A 20,003-nucleotide genomic window follows, 5' to 3' on the forward strand; every position below is an offset into this window, starting at 1 on the left:
TCTGACTTCCAGATACCAGTTTTTCTAAACCATTCAACTTACTCTTGTGAACACACCCTCAGACTCAGACAATTACATCTCTATTCTGAAAAGCCATTGCTGCAATTTTGTTTCTCTTTCTGAACATTATCACTAGAAAACTTCCAAGAAAATAGCAGGAGGGCAGTCTCCTCTTCCTATCTGGGAGAGCAGCGGCTTACTGGAGTTCATGTCTTGGGTCACCAAAGGACCAGCTGTTAGATAGCAGAACAGGGTGCTGCATTTCTCCCCAATTTTCGCTGAACTAAGCAGCCCTCTCTTCCCAAGAGCTACCGCAGCAGGGAGCGTTCAGGGCGTGCCCACTCCACCTTCCAACGCCTGGCACCGTAGGGTTCCCAATTCCTGTATCCCCGAAAACTACTCCCTTTTAGTACAAAACACTCAGGCATAGGGGAAAGAAAACTTGCGCAAGGTCATTTTTCATAAACTAAAAAACCCCCCAAACCAAAAATCCAGTATCCACCCATCCCTCCCTTCATTTTGCAGCGTGGACAACAATGGAGGACTACAACTCCCAGTGAGGCCTGCATTCGTCCATCCGAGCAGAGACCAATGGACGTCTCAGACGTGACTGGCATCGACTAATCAGGTCCAGCCTCGATAAGGCTTTGTCTCCCGACCGCGGCGCGGGGCGCGTTCTCCCGCCTCCCAGCCTAGGCGCACGCGCGCCCCGCCCTGCCCGCCTTCCCTCCTTCGCCCTCCCCTCTCTTTTCTCCCTCTCAGAACCTTCCTGCCTCTGCGTTCGGACCTCGCTCCTCCAGCCTCTGGGACACGTCCCCTCCTTCCAGCCTGCGATTAGCAGTACAGAAAAAAAAAATTCCATATCATTTTCTTGCCCCGTACACACCTTGAGGCGAGCAAAAGAATTAAAAATAAATTTTAACAATGAGGGAAATCGTGCACATCCAGGCCGGTCAGTGTGGCAACCAGATCGGTGCCAAGGTAAGGATTTTAAACCTCTTCTTTTAACTATATTTCTTTTGAGAAGAAAAAAAATCCAGATAAATGATGAATGGTTGTGATATATATTTGCATACCATCCATAGTCAAGCTTTGCCCCTCAAAAGTTTTCCATATATAATAGACGTTTGTAGCTAGAATTTGTTTTTGAAAAATGGGGGAATTAGTCTTGGCTGGCTCATTTGGGGGAAGCTGTTAAGGCCCTTTCGGGTTTGGCGGTGGGAAGACCGTGGTTCTGTTAAGATTTTACTTGAAAGTGTTCTAACGGTCCGAGGACCGGGGAGGGAGGGAGATGCGGAAACGGTCCGAGACAAAGCGAGGCGAGGTTTCCCCCATGTACATCCCCCTTGGCTGGGCTTCGCCGGAGGGGGGAGGCTGGGCGGCGGCTGAAGGGAGCCCGGATCCCACGGTGGGGTGGGGGACGCGGTGCGCCAGGGTGGGCTGCACTGCGCGGTCCCCTTCCCAAAAGATAGGCATCTCGCGCGCCCGCGATTCCCGAGGGGCGGTCCCGTAGTTCTTTGTGGATGGAAAACTAGTAGCTGCTGGATTAATTTTATTTCCTTTCATCTCCAGTAAAGAGACCCTTTTAGGGCGTGAACCAGTATGGAGAAAGAGGGCAGGAGGGTCCTTTTCTTTAAAAGGTCCCTCAGGACTAAACGGTGGGAGAAAGGAAGAGAATCCTTATTTAAAGCAAGGGGTAAAAAGCTAGCAAAAGAAGAAAATTCCGAGGCCAAGGCAAGGGGTGGGTTTTTTTGGTGTGGTTTTTTTTTTTTTTTTTTTTTTTTTGCGCGCGGTTACAGTGTAGCGGGGGAAGGGCAGGGAGGAAGTGCTGCTGCTACGTTGTAGCAGAAGGGCGGGGCCGGGGCGCCCCTGGCGCGCCGGGACAATGCGGCCCTGCCGGCCGGCTGGGGGCGCCCTAGCCCAAGCCGAGCCCCGCCTCGCGGGCCGAATTCAGGCCCCGCCCCCGCCCACGCGCGACGCCTCCCTTTGTCAGTGGCACGGCGGGCGCGGGCGCCGCAGTCACGTGGAGGGCGGGGTGGGGGGTGGTCGTTTGCGGCAGCATCTGGTCTGTCGAACCCCGGCCCATTGTGCTCGGCGGGAAGGTGTGCTCGTCCCGTGTGGTCGGCCGCCTCTCTCCCCCTCTCCTCACACTCCCACCCCACAATTTTCTGCGATCGCCGGGCCTCCTCAGCTGCACCTCGTCTCGCATTCCAAGCAGTGAAAGCTTCGGCTTCCCCGGGGTTGCGGGTGTCTAGTGGAAGGGTGTGGCAGGCAGACCGGGAATGCCAGGCCCTAGAACCAGGCTCACCACGGGTGTGTCTGGGATTAAAATGTGTAGGTCGGGTGGGCATAATTGGCCGGGACCAGAGCTGTGGAAGTCTCATTGCTTTCCCTCCGCAGTTCTGGGAGGTAATCAGTGATGAGCACGGCATCGACCCCACCGGAACCTACCACGGTGACAGCGACCTGCAGCTGGATCGCATCTCCGTTTACTACAATGAAGCTACAGGTGAGGTTGGGAACCCGGGGAAGCTTGGGTCCCATCTCCTCTTCCGCTTCTCTAGGGTCTTTCACCACCTTTGGATGGATTTGTCCTTTCTCTTTTTAAGGAGGCCTTGATTTGATTGCCCACCGTGGGGCAGAAGATTGACTCTTCTGCCCCCTGGTGGCCGCACTTGGAATCACAAGTTAGGGTCCCTGGCTCTCTCCCAGCCCCAATTGATCTCTTTTGCCAATTTGTACTCTACTTTATTCCATATAGGTGGCAAATACGTTCCTCGTGCTATCTTGGTGGATCTAGAACCCGGGACCATGGACTCTGTTCGCTCAGGTCCTTTTGGGCAGATATTCAGACCAGACAACTTTGTTTTCGGTGAGTTATATACAATGTGCTGTTCAGTGTATTTGGGTAAAGGAGACAGCAAGGAGATTATTGTTATACTGGAGTGCTTATCCAGGGCTGTATTCTGAAATCTCTAATGCAGGGTGTTGGTAGGGACTGCCTTAGATGGTAAATAATGGGGGAGGGATGTATCACAGGTGAGTGAGAAAGAAGGCACATTTGTGTACATTATTCCAAAAGTTGAAAGGTGGGAATTTGGTCCTTTATTTTCCATGCTTTACTAATCAGGTTTGCCTCCCGACCCCTTTCCAGGTCAGTCCGGGGCAGGCAACAACTGGGCCAAGGGCCACTATACAGAGGGGGCTGAGCTGGTTGACTCAGTCCTGGATGTGGTGAGGAAGGAGGCTGAGAGCTGTGACTGCCTGCAGGGCTTCCAGCTGACCCACTCGCTGGGTGGGGGCACAGGCTCTGGAATGGGCACCTTGCTCATCAGCAAGATCCGAGAAGAGTATCCTGACCGCATCATGAACACCTTCAGTGTGGTACCCTCACCCAAAGTGTCTGACACGGTGGTCGAGCCCTATAACGCTACCCTCTCCGTCCATCAGCTGGTAGAGAACACGGATGAGACCTACTGCATTGACAATGAGGCCCTGTACGACATCTGCTTCCGCACTCTGAAGCTGACCACGCCAACCTACGGGGATCTGAACCACCTCGTCTCAGCCACCATGAGCGGTGTCACCACCTGCCTCCGCTTCCCTGGTCAGCTCAATGCTGACCTCCGCAAGCTAGCCGTCAACATGGTGCCCTTCCCACGTCTCCACTTCTTCATGCCTGGCTTCGCACCTCTGACCAGCCGCGGCAGCCAGCAGTATCGGGCCCTCACTGTGCCCGAGCTCACCCAGCAGGTCTTTGATGCCAAGAACATGATGGCCGCCTGTGACCCCCGCCATGGCCGTTACCTCACCGTGGCTGCTGTCTTCCGTGGGCGGATGTCCATGAAGGAGGTAGATGAGCAGATGCTCAACGTGCAAAACAAGAATAGCAGCTACTTCGTGGAATGGATCCCCAACAACGTCAAGACAGCAGTCTGCGATATCCCACCTCGTGGCCTCAAGATGGCAGTCACCTTCATCGGCAACAGCACGGCCATCCAGGAGCTGTTCAAACGCATCTCGGAGCAGTTCACGGCCATGTTCCGGCGCAAGGCCTTCCTCCACTGGTACACAGGTGAGGGCATGGACGAGATGGAGTTCACTGAAGCTGAGAGCAACATGAACGACCTGGTGTCTGAGTACCAGCAGTACCAGGATGCCACCGCAGAAGAAGAGGAGGATTTCGGTGAGGAGGCCGAAGAGGAGGCCTAAGGCAGAGCACCATCACCTCAGGCTTCTCCGTTCCCTCAGCCTTCTTCCTCAGCTGCCCCTGTCCTCTCCCTCAGAATTGCATTTTCTGCCTCTATCTCATTTTATTTTGTTTTGTTTTCCTTTTTTGGAGGGGGGATCCTAGAACAGTGCCTGGCACATAATAGGCGCTCAATAAATATTTGTTGTTTGTTGAATGTCTCCTCTCTTCCACTCTGGGAAACCTAGATTTCTGCCATTCTGGGTAGCCCTGTATTTCCTTTTGGTGTCCACTTCTCCCATCTGTCCAGTTGATATTTCCCTTTGTTTTTTAAGGTAATTCTCCAAGAAGCTGGGTCTCACCAGATCCCATTTAGATCCCATGTGCTGAAAACCCAGTAGATGGTCACCATCCTAAGCCCATGTGGTAGCCCAGGGGAAAGGAAATCAAGTTACCTCATAGCAGTAGAGGTGTACCTATAAGGAAGGGGTAGGGTTTTCTATTCTAGAGCAGTTTTGGAGAGGGATATTCAGGCTATTGAGTCCTAATTTCCAGGGATTTCCTTGCTCCTCTCAGCTTCAGGAGAGGTGTTAACAGTATTATCTCTATTTTTCGTCTTCTTCCAAGCTCTGTCCTGAGCTGTTTTTTTTGCAGGGGTCTGCCCCACTCTGTTAAATAGGATCTTCCCTCTCCTATATAACCTCCTTCATGTTGGATTCCTTCCTTTTCCCCTGGTTGGAGAAGGGGGCCAAGAGGGGGAAGAGGGACTAGCCTCCAGAAAGACCCTCCCCCTCCCCACCTTTTCTTAGCAAACACCCAGCTCTGCTGTGTATATATGGAAAGGTGTGTATTGCCACCTAAATCTTCTGAATCATTCTTCCAGAGAGGGGACAAGGAGACCCTCCATCTTGGGCAACATCTCATTTCTTCCTTTTGCTATTCCCTCCCCCCGCCCTTGGCTTCATCCTGTCCTACACTTCAAATTTCTATTTTGTGTTGAACTTGCTTTTTTTCATATTGAAAAGATAACATTGCCCCAAGAGCCAAAAATAAATGACAACTGAAAAAAAGTTGTGAGATGTGTGCTCATTTAGGGAAAGCCTACCAGTGGTACATGAGGTTCATGTTCAGCTACACATAAACTTTGCTCTCCATAAACTGAGACTATCTTTATACTTAATTGACCCTCATATCTTAACCCCGGTACCCAAACCACCCCACCACCTTCACTAACAGCCTCAATAACCAGGATAGGCACAGGCTCAAATACTGGATCAATGGACAGAAGCGGGAATTGAGATGAATGTTAAAATAGGGCATAAGTAGTTCCCAGACCATCGACATCCTCTTGGAACTTGCAGAAATGGAGATCTTCAGGCCTACCCAGAAGTACTGAGCCAGAAACCAGTTAACTAGCAATCTATTTTAACAGTACTCCAGGAGAATCTTGTAAGTGCAGAGTTGAAAGCTATTACTGCCCCACTTCCAGTGTATAGCACATCCAGGGTTCATTTGGGTTATGGTATCTTGCGGTTTTCTCTTACCCTTTGGGATTTTCTCGTTAACATAAAGGAAAGATAACCAGTGGGGGATATCACGTAATGGTCCCATTCTAAAGTAACACTTCCACCTAATACAACGTGCTTCTAAAGTACACAAAGTAAGTCTCAGAGCTACCCTGGAAATTTAAGTCTATAATTTTCCTTGGCCCTATTTTCAGTAATTGTGGGGACTAGTTCAAGTCTCCCCACTTCTTCCATTTCAGTATGCTTTTTCTGCCTATAACCAAATTTTGCAGAAAAAAAGTTGTACAATTTTAACAGTGTACAAGGTAACTTCCTTCTCCCATTCTAAAAAGTCTATTGAAGGGAATAAGCTACATTCCAGCGTTCATTTTGAATAAGTTCTGCTTTATTAAGTTAATCAGCATTACTACCTTTTAACAGCAGTTGATTTGACAAAGTTGAGAACCTCCAGGCCATCCCTCAGTTTTGGTCAGGAAAATTCAAGACAAAGGTACACACAGTCTAATTAGGAAGTTAAATTGGGGGTGAGTAGGATAATCCGAAGGCTGGCATGGAACCCCTGGGGGACTGGTAGTCTTGGCAGTGTGGGGTTGGGAAGAGTAACCCTTCCCCTCCAAGGCAAGCCACAAGACTATTTGGCAAGGAGATGAGGGATGAAACCCCACTGTCAGGGGCATGCTCAGGGAAGCCAGCTCTGCATGCAGTATGGGGACCATTGTGGCAACCATGAGGCTAGGCATTGGCAACGGTTGGCTCAAGCTGTTCGCAAAGGCTTGTGGTTAACCTGGTAAAAAGACAAAAGGGATGACACTTGGGAACCCTGTACCCTGTTCTCCCAGATCCCCATTTGGATGAGGGCTGCAGGGACGACACACATTTCCAGAAGTCTTCTAAGATGTTTTTTTCTGCCGCCCTACCTTACCCTCTTGTCAAGCAGTAATTAGGACCAATATACAGCAACAATCACTGAAAAGGAGTGGAGGGGGCTAGAGCCCTGCTTGCACAGACCCTCCTTAGCTCCTAATCTTTCAGTGCTTTCAATGCCGGCCTCAAGAAGGATCCAAGGAACCCAGCTTGAAGGTCACTGGTATGGTCTACTGCTTTCACTTATATATATATAATTTTTTTTTTAAGATTTTATTTATTTTTGACAGACAGAGAGTGCACAAACAGGGGAAGCAGCAGGCAGAGGGAGAGGGAGAAGCAGGCTTCCCGCTGAGCAGGGAGCCCGATGCGGGGCTCGATCCCAGGACCCTGGGATCATGACCTGAGCCAAAGACAGACACTCAACCGTCGGAGCCACCCAAGCACCCCTGTAATTTTTTTTTTTAAAGGTACTTTGAGAGAGAGAGAGAGAGAATGTGCACAAGCAGGGGGAAGAGCACAGGGGGAGGGAGAGGGACAAGCAGACCCTGCACTGAGTGTAGAGCCCAACGCAGGCCTATCCCAGGACCCTAAGATCACGACCTGAGCCGTAACCAAGAGTTGGACGCTTAACCAACTGAGCCACCCAGGCGCCCCTATATAACTTTTTAAGCACACTCATATATAGTATGTGCCAAGCGCTGTCCTAAACACTGAAAATATTTACTCATTTAATCCCCTTAACAATTCAGTAGAGTAGATGCTATTATTAACCTGATTTTAAGGTGAGGAAAGAGGTACAGAGAAATAGCTAACTTGTCTAAGGTCACAGCTAGCATGCACTGGAGCCAGGATTCACACCACAATAGTATGGTTCCAGAGCTGGCTCTCTGACCTCTATCATAATCTATAGGTGAATAAACAGGCACCAAGAAAAGCCGTGATATGCCTTGGAATCAATTGTCAACAGGCTGCAACCAGTTGCTTGTACTGGTGGGGTGACCACAAGGCTCTAGAAGACAGTCAGCCTGGGTTTTTGAAATCTAGCTTTACCAGCTAGCTATATGACAGGGGCACAGTTCCTTAACATATTGAAAGTTGTTTCTTTACTTTGTAAAATACCATACACCCAAAGGATGGTTTGATTTAAAAAACCAACCATTTGTGTAGAAGCTTAGCGCTGTGGGGGCGCCTGGGTGGCTCAGTTGGTTAAGTGTCTGTCTTAGGCTCAGGTCATGATCCTAGGGTCCTGGCATCAGGTTCTCTGCTCAGCAGGGAGTCTGTTTTGCCCTGTCCCCCGCCCCCACTCATGCTTTCTCTCTCTCTCTGCAGTAAATAAATAAAATCTTAAAAAAAAAAAAAAAAAAAAAGCAGCAGCAGCTTAGCACTGTGTCTAGCATATAGAAAGCAAAAATGTCGGTGGCTCCCTGAGCCTCCTTGGTGCTGGTCTAGTACTAGGCCTGCTGCATCACATGCCCCAGGAACCCAGAAACTCACAGAAAATCCACAGCTCCCACCCTAGAGACCCTCACCTGGGAGATGCTGATGCCTGTGAGTCTCTCCACGCTCTCTGGCAGGCGGCTCAGGATGTCCAGTACTTCCCCAGTCACCTTGGCTGCCCCCATGGTCCCACCTCCACTGGACACCAGTGTGATCTTATTGGCTGAGGTCAAGGGACCACTGATCTCCTCTGCTACCTGGTAGGTGAGAGATGCCCACTCAGCACCTGTGGTCTGACCATACCCCTCCTAAAATGCCTTACCCTGGGCTTCAAGAGCCTTGATCTTCTTCACTTTCTAAGGATCATTCTTCCTCACTTCGGTCACTGGCTTATAATTCCCACCCCTAATCTAGAGTCCCCTAGCCTGGTTCTCCCCAAGCCCCTCATTTCCCCCCACCCTACAATCCCTGGTTCTGTTCCTCTCCTGGTGCCCACACAACCTCCAGACCTGGGGCAGCTTCTCCAGCAGCATGTCCAGCTGAGCAGCCTCCTGGTACAGCTGGAATGCTTCTGCCTTCTTGGCCATCTGCTCAGCCTCAGCCCGGGCTCGAGCCCCTATGGCAAAGGCCTCGGCCTCCCCACGCATCTGAGAATGGTACAGGAAACCGTGGTACTGATGGCTGTAGTTTTTTTTTTTTTTTTAATCTTCTTTATTCTTTTTTTTTATTCTTATGCTAATCCCCTACATTACATCATTAGTTTTAGATGTAGTGTTCCATGATTCATTGTTTGTGCATAACACCCAGTGCTCCATGCAGAATGTGCCCTCCTCAATACCCATCACCAGGCTAACCTATCCTCCCACCCCCCTCCCCTCTAGAACCCTCAGTTTGTTTTCCAGAGTCACTGATGGCTGTAGTTAAGGACAAGTAACCCCAGCTCAAAGAGCAACCCCCACTCACTCCACAAGCCAGCAAGAGCCACCTCTTAACTCACCCTCACAGACTCAGCTTCTGCCTCAGCCTGCATAATCAGCTGGGACCTGGGCACAGAAAGGGAAGTGGGGGGAGGCACTGAGGAAGGGCAAAAGGCAGGCCCCGCTGGAGAGACACAGGCTTCTGTAACCCGAGTTCCGTAGGAGTTCAGGTAGGGAGGGCCTCAGCTCTTCATATGGGGGCACGCAGGTGGTAAAGGACTAGGCTGGGGCCTGGGAGGGGGCATTTACTTCTCTGCCTCAGCTAGGCGCTCCAGCTTGTAGCGCTCAGCTTCCGCGGGCTTCCGAACTCGGGCCTCCAGCTCCTTCTCTCGTCGGGCGATCTCCTGTTCCTGCACTGCCACCTGCTGGGCCCGCTCCACCACCTGCACCTGTACCCGCTGCTCCTCGATCTGCTGCTTAGTTTTGGCCACCTGGGTAGGAGCAATGCTCAACATCAGAGCTGAAGAGCAAGCTCCCAGGCACCACGCAGAGAAGCCAGGGCCAGGGCTCCAGGGTGAGATATAAAAATAGAGCAGGTACATGAAATCAGTCCCTGGTGGGCTCAGCCAGCCCAGTGGAGTCCATTTCCCATATGGATCCCAATCATGGGTTGGGGGATGGCCTGATCCTCCTCAGAGGCAGCACTGAGGGTAGGACATTTTCCAAGCAACCTCGGCATCAAGAGCTGGATAGGGCTGGCATCCGGTCCCTGTTCTCCCTCAGGCCAGGCTAAGTGTCCCTCTGTTGAGCTCCCATAATAGTCTATTTCTCCGCAGTGTCCCTCTCTAGAGTATGAGCACCTGGAGGGCTCTGATGCATGGTGGCCGTCTCCCACCTCCAGCCGCACTCAAATCCATCCACTTCTCTCCATCTGGGCTGCTGTAACCTTCCTGCAAGCCACCATCCACTCCAGCCCTCCCTGCAATAGCTTCCTACTGGTTTGGTGGTGTGTGTGGGGGGGTGTATGTCTCTTTTCCATTTTTATCTTTTGTAGATGGTACACATTCAAAGAAAAAAAAAGAACAGTGAGAAGCAAGGTTTCTGTCCACTTATTTCCTCAAACTACCTTGTTCCCTTCCCCAGAGGCAACCATTATAACCAGCTTCTTCTGTATTCTTCTTCCAGGGACATTCTAAACGTTGACAAGAACAAGTACATATAGAATTCCTCCTATTTAGGCATATTTCATTTTCTTATTCCTGTGGAGTACAGAGATCTGAAGGCTCTTGCCAGGATTTTGGTGAGGAGAGGTACCAGAGAGGAACATGCTTCTTTATTGCTCCGCTGCTCTGGCTCAGCCATGGACCATCATCGCTGCGGGTCTTATCAAGAGCAGAGATGATGCCCCTGTCTTTACTGCACCCATGTGTTCACTCCACAGGAAAGGTGCTTCTAGATGTGGCACCCTGTGCTATCTCTGACCCTAAAATTTCAGACCGGTTCCAAACTGGACTAGTTGCTCTCTCCCTCAGTGTGCAGGATCTCTCTCTCTCTGTTGGGAGCCCCTCCTGCCCACTTTTTGATGAAATAACCCTCAGTAGCTTCCTTGGAAGAAGTACATGGGCAGTAAGGTTTTTGAGATCTTGCTTTTCTGGGATTTTTATTCTTTCTATTTGAGTGACAGATTGAGTACAGGTTACTATGTTAGAATTCATTTTCTATCTGAATTTTGAAGGCATTGTTCATGGTCTTCAAGCTTCTTGAGAAATCTGAAGTCATTTTGATGCCTGACCCTTTGTGACCTGTTCTTTCTCTCCGGAAGCTTTTAGATCCTTTGTTCTCCATGTTAAGAAATTTCACAGGGTAGTTGTTTTATTGTGTATTTGGTGGACTATTTCAATCTAGAAAGTCATACCTTTCAGAACAGATAAAACATTAAAAATTTTTTTCCATTGGTGATTTTCCTCCCATTTTCTTTATCCTGTTGATTTATTAGATTAATAAATCTGTAGATTAGGATTAATAAATTTATTACAATTAGAATCTATTAGAATTAGATTAATCCATAGATTCATTAGAATTTCTTCACTGTGTTTTTTTCCCCTCATTTCTGCCATCCTACTGATTTCTAAGAGCTCTTTTTTTGTTTTCTGTTCTATGCCCTGATTTTCTAGATGTGAATTCTTCTCTTATTTCACTGAGGATATTAAAAAAAATTTTTTTTCTTCTCCCTTCATAGTATGTATCCTCCAAACTGTTTTGCTGTTCGTGGTTTTAGTCTCAGACTTTAACACTGCAGGATTCCCTCACATATCAGGTAATCCTTGGCTGGCTGCCCACAGTGAAGGAGGTCTAAAACAGTGAAAGGAAACTGAGCGTGTGGGTGACTGTGGGCAAGTGGCTGAGGCTTGCTGACTCTGAGCTTTACTCTAAGCTTTACTCCAGGGTGATCTGGGCAGGTCATCTGCTGAGGAACCCATGATTCAGGATCCTTAAAGTCTTTCCCTTTGGATTGGTCATGTTCCTCAGCACAGTCTTCTGATGACTTCTTTGGAAGATGGGAGTGTCTGGGGGCCAAACGCAGTAAGGGGGTTAGGGGAGGCTGTCAGCATTTAGATTCAATGGTCACATCGTGCCGACCACTGATAAAGTACCACTGGCTTAGTTACTTTCGATGTCTTTCCGGCTTCCAAAACGATACTATGCTTTCTGTTCCTTCTGATCCTATTCTCTCCATCTGTTTTCTCCTTCTCCATTACTCTGTGTGGTTTTAGTGAGGTTTTGGGGGAGTGCAATTAACTGTATTTTTTCAATCCATCATCTCCGAAAAATCTTCCAACTTATCTTCCTGCTTCCTCTCTTGTCCTCTGAGAATCAATTCTCCACACAACAGCCAGACTGATCCTTGTAAAAATGTAAATTAGACCATGGCACCTCCCTGCTTAAAGTTCTCCAATAGCATTCCACTGGGCTTTGAATTCTCTTCTAAGTCTCCAACACGGCCACCTGAACCCTATGTGAACTGGCCCTGCCTGCCTCACCATCTTACTCACAGCATACCAGCCCCACCAGATCAGAACCCTCCTCTCTGTTCTTGGGACACACCAAGCTCTTTCCTACCTCAGGGCCTTTGCATGTGATGGTCCTCTGCCTAACCACATATGGCTAGTTATATCTAAAATTAATTAAAATTAAATAAAATTTAAAATTCTGTCTTCAGTCACATTTCATTAGCCACAGTTCCACAAGCCACATTTCACACACTCAATATCACAGCACAGATTTACAGCATTTCCATCATCAAAGAAAGTTCTATCTGAACAGCCTAGAATGCTCTTGGCCCACAACTCTTTACATTGCTGGCTCCTTCTATCTTCAGGTTTATCTCATAAATCACTTCCTCACTGAAGCTTTTTGGATCACCCCCAACCTAATATAGTACCTCTCCACTGTTTTTTTCATCACTCTATTTCCTTCATAGCATTTAAACAAGATAATCAGAACCTATGAAAGTTATTTACTTGCTTATTAGCTGTTTCCTGTGTTATACGCTCCACAAGGGCAGGAATCTTTTCTGTCTCATTCATACTTACATCCTCACTTCCAAAACAATGTCTGGCACATAGCAGGCACTTAATAGGTATTTGTTGAATGAATCCTTATTTCCCCAAGCACCCAGCACAAAGCCTGGCACAAAATAAAGAACTGATAAAAGTTGGAACAGAGCCAAAACCAGCCCAATCCTTTGATTTACAGATAAGGAAAGCCTATTTAGGTTAAGGACCACGCAAAAGTTAATGGTTTCCACTTGTTAATGCTTCTCAAACTCCAATGTGTACATGAATCCCCTAGGGATTTTGTTAAAATGCAGATTCTAGGGGCACCTGGCTGGCTCAGTCTGTAGAGCATGCAACTCTTGATCTCACGGTCATGCATTCAAGCCCCAGGTCGGGCGTGGAGCCTACTTTAAAAAAATCAATGCAGGGGCGCCTGGGTGGCTCAGTCGGTTAAGCGTCTGCCTTCGGCTCAGGTTATGATCCCAGGGTCCCGGGATTGAGTCCCACATCGGGCTCCCTGCTGGGCGGGGAGCCTGCTTTTCCCTCTGCCCCTTCCCCCTGCTCATGCTCTTGCTTGCTCTCTCTCAAATGAATAAATAAAAAATCTTTAAAAAAAAAAATAATAAAAACAATGCAGATTCTAATTCAGTCAGTAGGACTGGAGCTGGAGATTTTCTATCTAATAAGCTCCACAGTGATGCTGATGCTGCTGGTAGGCAGACCACACTGAGGAGCCAAGTACTATGCCACACTCAATTACCTGTCAAACCACCAGGAACTTAACATCATAAGCTAAAGCCGTTTTGCACTTCATCATCCTTTAAGCCTATACCAACTCTTGGCAAAAACAAATTTCCTAATATTGCTATCCTTCGGGTAAAGGTCTCAAAGTACAGTTGATTCTCATTATTCATGGTAGATCTGTTCTATAAAGTAGCCATGAATACTGAATTAGCAAATACTTATTTTGTTATTAGGGGAAATATACGGTTAGGTTCCTGTGAGCCCCTGTTCATGACAGATCAGTATATATCCTTGCTATATATGTGTTTCTGTTTAAAGATACCTTATGTGATACACACTGTTGATTCATTAACAGTGAAGTTGCTGCCCACAGCACTATAACTCATGCCTGAAAGCTTATCTAACACATGTAATTTCTCTATAAGGCATATCATAACCTCCTTGCACTTAGGAACACTTAACACTTTAGCAGTACGTTTGGGGGCCATTTTAAACAGCAAAATCAAAAAATGTAGCAGTAAATATACTGTGAAAATGACACTTTATATCATTAGAGCTGAAACAAGAAGGCAGAACATCTTGTTCAACCTCAAATGCACATCAGGCAACTCAAATTTTTCATTGCTCTGTGCATGTCTGCAAATGATCACAAAGGTGCCACAAGGACTGTTTCTGGAGTTACCAGTAAATTTTAGTGAGTAGGCAAATTCTCAAATACAGAATCTGCAAACAAGGAGGTCTGACCATGCCACCTTGCAATATCAAGGGCTGCCCATATCTCACTTTGCAGGATTCAAAGCCCAAGTCCATGTTTTCCTTCCCCATGCCCTTCTTGGATCACCAGGGCTGCTACAAGCCCATGGAAAATCAGAAAAAGGTGCCCCCTCACACAGCATGGCGAGTGTGGAGCATGGGCTGGATCTTAGCTCTGCTTCAGCCACTCATCCAGGTGCCCTTACCCAGCGGACAATCTGCCCAAACATATGATCCCATCCTACTGACCATATCCCTTCTTGGCCTTTACTTTTCTTTTCTTTTCTTTTTTTTTTAAAGATTTATTTATTTATTTATTTGACAGAGAGAGAGAGAAATCACAAGTAGGCAGACAGGCAGGCAGAGGGAGAGGGAGAAGCAGGCTCCCCGCTGAGCACAGAGCCCGATGTGGGGCTCGATCCCAGGACCCTGGGATCATGACCTGAGCCGAAGGCAGATGCTTAACCATCTGAGCCACCCAGGCGTCCCTTACTTTGCTTTTCAACTGAAATGCTTAGGTCTTTCAAATCTTCCTCATATGGAGGAGTTGGGTCAGAAATGTAGAGCCAGAATAGAGGGATCAGAGTCAGAATATGAGAAAATGTGGTGGCCTAAGATGGAGGGCTTGAGAGGAACTAACTGCCCAGTGTGAGAGCTCTGACCTGAAGTTGATAGGCCAGGTCAGCCTGTGCTCGGCGGGTGTTGACCTCGATGTCATATGCAGCCTTCTTTAGCTCATAGTCTCTCTGCGCCTTGGCCATCTCGATCTCACTCAGGTACTGAGCAGACACTTTTTCCTGCTTAGCTTTGGCTTCCTGTCCACACAGAAATCAGGGAGGAAATTAGAGCAGGGAGAAGAAGGCCCCAGGGGGAGAGCCTGCTCCTCACCAGGCTCCCCTGCACGTGGCCTCATCTATTTCCTCTGCCAACCCGGTTCTACGAGCCCTCACTCAGTTGTGCCCCTTCCATCCCCTCTCCCGCTGCATGCCCAAGAAGCCCACGGTGACCAAGTGATTCCCCCAAGTGGAATCTCTCTCACCCGGATCCCAGCGTCTCTTTTGGCTTCTGCTTCCCCAATCCGAGCATCTTTTTGGACTTGAGCTGTTCTAGCCTTCCCTAAGGAGTGCAAATAGTCCTGTGAGAGAGAAGCAGCATTCAGAATCCTCGGGAGGGTTTAAGAGATGGGGGCAGGGAACTGGAGAGGATCAGCTACCTAAGTTTACCTGATCATCATGAATGTCCTTCAGGGTGTAGCTAACCACACTGATGCCCATGTTGACCAGGTCTGAGGAGGCCACTTTGAAAACTTGCTCTGAGAATTTCTGCCTGTCCTTATAGATTTCCTAGGGTAACAAAACGGTGGGAAGTAGGAACTTAAGCTCTCAGTCCTCTGGCTACTGTCTCTTAGAGACTAGCAGGGTCCTTAGGTGCCACTCACTCTGGCATCTCTTCCAGATCTTTCCCTGCCCTCAAGCCCACCTCCACAGTCATGTGAGCCATGATAGCCCTCTGGTGGCCCTCCAGAGTCTCCAGTGCAATGTGGGCAATCTCAGCCTCCGTCTTCCCCAGGAACATCTGGCAGGCAGCCGCCAACATCTCCTTGTTCTGCCCCTGGATTTTCACCTGTAACCAGAGTAGGGATAGGGAAAATGTGGTGAAGGTCTCATGAAGCTAGGTAGGAAGCAGGAAGAGAATGGAAGAGTCAAGTGCCCTGGGAGTCCCTGAAGAAGGTGAGACTTAGCAGAGACATTTCTCTGCAGCCAGAGATTGGGAAGGCCATGCTCAGAAGATTCGTAATGTCTGGGGACAAAGAAGGTGATGAGGGAATGGACTCTGGTGGGGAAAGGCTCTGAAAGCCTCACCTGGGCAATGCCAGTGACTGAGATGGGGACCCCATGGCGAGTGTAAACCTTTTCACTCTTGACATTGAGGGTCAGTGTGTTGAGAGAGATCCTATGGGAAAAAGAAGGAGTGGACAGTGAGAAAAAAAGAAAAGAGAGAAAACTGGGGTTCCCCTTCCCTGGTACTTTTTCTACCTACCTCTGGATTTGCTGGATGCAGGGCAGGACAAAGACACGTCCTCCAGCCACCATGACTGGGGGGCTTCGGCAGAAACCTGCAAGGTGCGGGGGCAGTAAACCGCAGTGGCAGAGGCAGGGCTAGAATATGGAAGACTGAAAAACTGGAGTGGGCGGGGGGATAATCCCCACAAGGAAATCTGGGAGCTGGAGGGGAGGCAGTCTGGGCCTTGGAAGGGTAGCACTGGGAATCACAAGTGGGTGGCTTGCAGCCATGAGGTGGGGTGTGTGTGAGGGGGGGGGGTGGACAGAAGGCCCGGGCCTGGGGAGCTGGTAGGGAGAAGGGTAAGGGGTAGAGGCCGGACCACAAGGGTTTGGGGGGCACTGGCTGAGAAGAGAACATTACTTACCGGAGACCACCATAGCCTCATTTGGGCCACAGGTAAAAAACATGGCTCAGGTTGAAGCTGGAGGAAAGGGAGAGAAAGCCCTTGCGGGCGGGGTCCACAGGAGTGAATGTTCTCTCTTTCCCGTCAGTCTCGCCCAATCTCCAGCCACCAGGGCCCAGTCCCTTCCGCACCCGTGGGTCCGCTAAGGCATTTCCCTGTTAAGTCGCACAGGTCCCCAGCGGCTCTCTCCGCCTCCCGCCGGCTTACGGCCACTCCCTTCCCCCTCCCTCCTTCGGTGAGGAGTTTCTCGCTCCACTGATAAAGCTCTCCCGCGCCTAGAGGCCCCCAGACCTTGCGGCACCCTCCCTGCTCCTCCGCAGTCCGATTACATCCCCTTCCCCACCTACCTGCCCGCACGCGGGCGGCGGCCCAGCCGGGGCGCGCAGCGGGTCTGCGAGCGGAGCGGCGGTCGCGGGGGTGGAGGGGACAGCCTTCCAGCCAGCCCGGCCGACGCTCGCGCCCCTCACTCGGCCGCACCCTGTTGCTGCGGCAGACGCGACCCCGCCCCCCCGCGGCGGGCCACCCTCCGCCCCGCCCCTTTCCCGGCAAGCCGCGCTCGCGTCCGCAGCCCGCCTCCGGCCGGGCCTACCCCCGCCTGGCCCGCTTGCTGGGTGAGCAGCCAGCCCCGCCGCCCCCATTCCCCGGCCGGGAGCTCCGCCCCGGGAAGCGGGACGTGACCTCCGTGAGCCTGCAACCCAGGGCCGGGGAGATTGCCCCATCTCTGGTTTGCCCCGCGGTAACTGGGAAAACCACACACTGGGCAACGAAAGACTGCATCCGGTCACCTGGGGCGGAGCGCCTGCTGGGGACGTGGCCCCAGCTCCGCCCGCCTGCCCTTGGCGCCGGAAGGCGGGGAGGGGTGGGGAATCGCCGCTAGCAAAGATTCGTACACTCAGATGACTGACAATAAATCGACTTTATTTGTGTTCACAGAACATACCGGGCGACCCACAGCCGCCCGCTGACAGCCCACCGACCTTCGACACCCTAGCCACCCCTTGGGGGCAACTTCGAGAAGATCGAAGGCCAAGGACCTTATCCCCAATGGTCCGCCAAAGCCTCACGCAGTAGATCCAAGGAGTTGAAATCCTGGAGGACGGAATACCAGCCCCTAAACTACGACCCACCACCATCCTTGAGTCAGCCCGGGCGCTCTCCCAGATCCAGGACCTTTCCGTTCGTTCTGAAGGAGAACCAAAGCGCCCAGCCTCCACCTTTCCCACAAAGCTCAACAAATACCAAGAGTTGTGCATTTTCAGCAGGGAGGCACATCTCACACCCCTGCATAAGTTAAAATAAATATTACATACACCCCTCCATCACCTAGGGGGACATACATAAATACATATAAATATTAATTAGGACCAGTAAGAAATAAATTAATGACGCTCTTCCCCACGCGGCCTAGCCCGGGAGTGTCGGTGCGGAGTGTAGTTGCTCGTTTCATCCCAGGCTTGGGCTGGCGTCTCCGCTGCAGTGTTTTGAGTTTAAGTTGCCTCGGAAGTCCCAGTTTGGGATACGCTCTCGCGCACCAGGTACACCTGGTGTTTCTTTGGTTTTTCGGATTCTTTCGAGTGGGGGGATGTGGGGAGTCCCGGTTAGAAGGCGGCCGGGTGTTGTTGTAGGAAAGTGCTGAGGTCCAGAGCGTAGTCCGAGGGCTCAGAGGTCAGATTAAGGGGCTCGAGGACCGGGGGCGCCGGGGTGGGCGCGGGGGCTGCGCCGCTGTGGGGGTCCTCCGAGGCCAGCGGTGCCGGCACGCCCTCTTCAGCCATCAGGATCTGGCAGAAGATGACGGTGAGCAGGAGAAAAAGGAGCCTTTTGGCAGGGTTCGGATCCTCGACTGGCAGCTGGCGCCGGACCTGAAGAGAGACAACAAAGGCGACAGGTTGGCTGAGGACCCCGGCGTCCGGCCGTTCCCCCTGCCCCTCCGGCTGCCCACTTCCACGACACTCACCATTCGTGGGTAGAGGACCCTACGGCTGCGCTTCCGATGCCCGCGGGAGGCGCTGGGGCGCGCGGCAGGGGCCACCGCGGGCTCTGGGAGAGGGTCGAAGGTGAAGATCTCAGGACCAGAGCCCCGCCGGGGTCCGGGGCTGGCGGAGGAGACCGGGGTCGGGGCCCGCAGGACGGTCATGGTGGGGAGGGAGCTGCGAGAGTGACACATTGCGCACTGAGCGGAGCGGAAGGCCGACTGCGGACCGGCAGCGGTGCCGAGCAAATTATGTGCGCCCCAGAATTGGGCGGGTCCTTCTCGACTCCACCCGCGGCTGGGAGTGGTGGCCGGAGCAAGCTGGAAATTCCGACGGTTAAGCAAAGAAAGGGGGTGGTGACTTGGCCTGTGCAACCTAGCGCTGAAGTGTGTGTTGTGAGTGTGTGAGTTGTGAGTGGGATGGGTGAGATCCTGGGCTGCAGGCACATGTCAGGGCATGTGGTAGCTGGAGATCGGCCAGCAGAGAGCTTAGGAGGTGGTTGGGCCGCTGGCCCCATCTCTGGGGGGGCAGGAGGACTGACAAATCTGGCCATTCTGGGACAATAGTGACCCAGCAGAGTCAAGGAATTACGGTTACACACGCACATACATACACTTGTAGCTACACATAGAAAACACACGCTCGCCAAGAGGAAAGTCATTACAGAAATAGCCAAGAAGACAGAGAAATGAACACACTAGTACACACAGACATGATGTTGCCTGTCTCAGCACACACCACATTGTAGGGGTAGAAAAATAGTCCTTTCTTTCCTTCTAGCTTCTTGGGCTGGTCTAATAATTAAATTGATGTAAGTAACAGGAGAAAAACATTTAATTATGTACTTCAGGAGCCCAAGAAGCCAGGAGATTCAAAGGCAATTGAGGTTTATAGGCCATCTCCAGCTAAGGAACGGAACAGGGGCCTGGGGCTTCAAAAGAGAGGAGGGCAATTCACCGGCAGATGTTTGGGAGTCAGATGTTTGCCCTGCCTAGCAAGTAAGTCTTTTAGATAAAAAGTTAGCTCTGGTAATAGCTGTCTTTGTGGTTCAGGCCCCTATCTAAATTCTTCTAGGCAGTTAAGAGAGAGGTAAAAAGCTTTTCCCCCCGAGTCTGCTGGGTGTTGATTGCCTTCAGCTCAAAATAATTCACATGCCAAAGTGGCACATTTTGGGGTGGCCTATCCTGCTCCCCTTTACCATGCACATACACAGAGCAAAAGTGCAGAGACTTCGCAGGGGCAACACAATAAAGCTACCCACGCAGATGTGTGCAGAAAAGCTCACATAAGGCTGGTGCCACAAAACAAAGGCAAGAGGTTAGCAGCTGCCCAGATTTGTCCTTGTCGTAATAGAAAAAATAACAATATCTATGTAAAGACCACTTTAAACTGTGAGACATTATGCAAATGTGGTAATGGTAATAACTTAAGAGAAATGGTGTATTCTCATAACTGCCTTAGAGACAGCTGCTCATGGACACACAATTTAACATCCTTTGAGCATTTACTGGTGCCAGGCACCCTGTTAAAGGTCCTGTTGAGGGGCACCTGGGTGGATCAGTCATTAAGCATCTGC

At 50.4% G+C, this 20,003-nt stretch overlaps 3 protein-coding genes across 13 annotated transcripts; 1 reads left to right on the forward strand and 2 right to left on the reverse strand.

Moving 5' to 3' along the window:
- Positions 1-743: 743 nt before the first annotated feature.
- Positions 744-5,172, forward strand: TUBB (tubulin beta class I). Of its 2 annotated transcripts, none has more exons than XM_045866512.3 (4): positions 744-981; positions 2,401-2,509; positions 2,762-2,872; positions 3,155-5,172. In XM_045866512.3, the coding sequence occupies exons 1-4, from the start codon at positions 925-927 to the stop codon at positions 4,210-4,212; spliced, it is 1,335 nt and encodes a 444-aa protein (XP_045722468.1). In that variant the 5' UTR covers positions 744-924; the 3' UTR covers positions 4,213-5,172. The 2 variants fall into 2 exon arrangements, with proteins under 2 accessions (XP_045722468.1, XP_064453395.1); XM_064597325.1 differs by lacking the exon at positions 744-981 and adding an exon at positions 2,049-2,313.
- Positions 5,173-6,078: 906 nt separating this feature from the next.
- Positions 6,079-17,110, reverse strand: FLOT1 (flotillin 1). Of its 10 annotated transcripts, none has more exons than XM_064597314.1 (13): positions 16,805-17,110; positions 16,419-16,475; positions 16,031-16,149; positions 15,853-15,943; positions 15,470-15,613; positions 15,214-15,333; positions 15,030-15,125; positions 14,653-14,805; positions 9,246-9,427; positions 9,017-9,062; positions 8,529-8,666; positions 8,112-8,276; positions 6,079-6,499 (listed from the first exon to the last, which is right to left on the reverse strand). In XM_064597314.1, the coding sequence occupies exons 1-13, from the start codon at positions 17,093-17,095 to the stop codon at positions 6,470-6,472; spliced, it is 1,632 nt and encodes a 543-aa protein (XP_064453384.1). In that variant the 5' UTR covers positions 17,096-17,110; the 3' UTR covers positions 6,079-6,469. The 10 variants fall into 10 exon arrangements, with proteins under 10 accessions (XP_064453384.1, XP_064453386.1, XP_064453387.1 ...); XM_064597316.1 differs by having other exon boundaries at positions 16,031-16,106; positions 16,805-16,945; XM_064597317.1 differs by having other exon boundaries at positions 16,031-16,106; positions 16,419-16,498; positions 16,805-16,943.
- A 244-nt stretch (positions 17,111-17,354) lies between these two features.
- Positions 17,355-18,669, reverse strand: IER3 (immediate early response 3). Its single transcript, XM_045865962.3, has 2 exons — positions 18,412-18,669; positions 17,355-18,316 (listed from the first exon to the last, which is right to left on the reverse strand). The coding sequence occupies exons 1-2, from the start codon at positions 18,619-18,621 to the stop codon at positions 18,056-18,058; spliced, it is 471 nt and encodes a 156-aa protein (XP_045721918.1). The 5' UTR covers positions 18,622-18,669; the 3' UTR covers positions 17,355-18,055.
- Positions 18,670-20,003: the final 1,334 nt, after the last annotated feature.

Source organism: Mirounga angustirostris, unplaced genomic scaffold, assembly GCF_029215605.1.
Source record: "Mirounga angustirostris isolate CCGP_5_RB_7025 unplaced genomic scaffold, mMirAng1.0.hap1 SCAF_8, whole genome shotgun sequence".
In the NCBI taxonomy this organism is placed as follows: Eukaryota; Metazoa; Chordata; class Mammalia; order Carnivora; family Phocidae; genus Mirounga; species Mirounga angustirostris.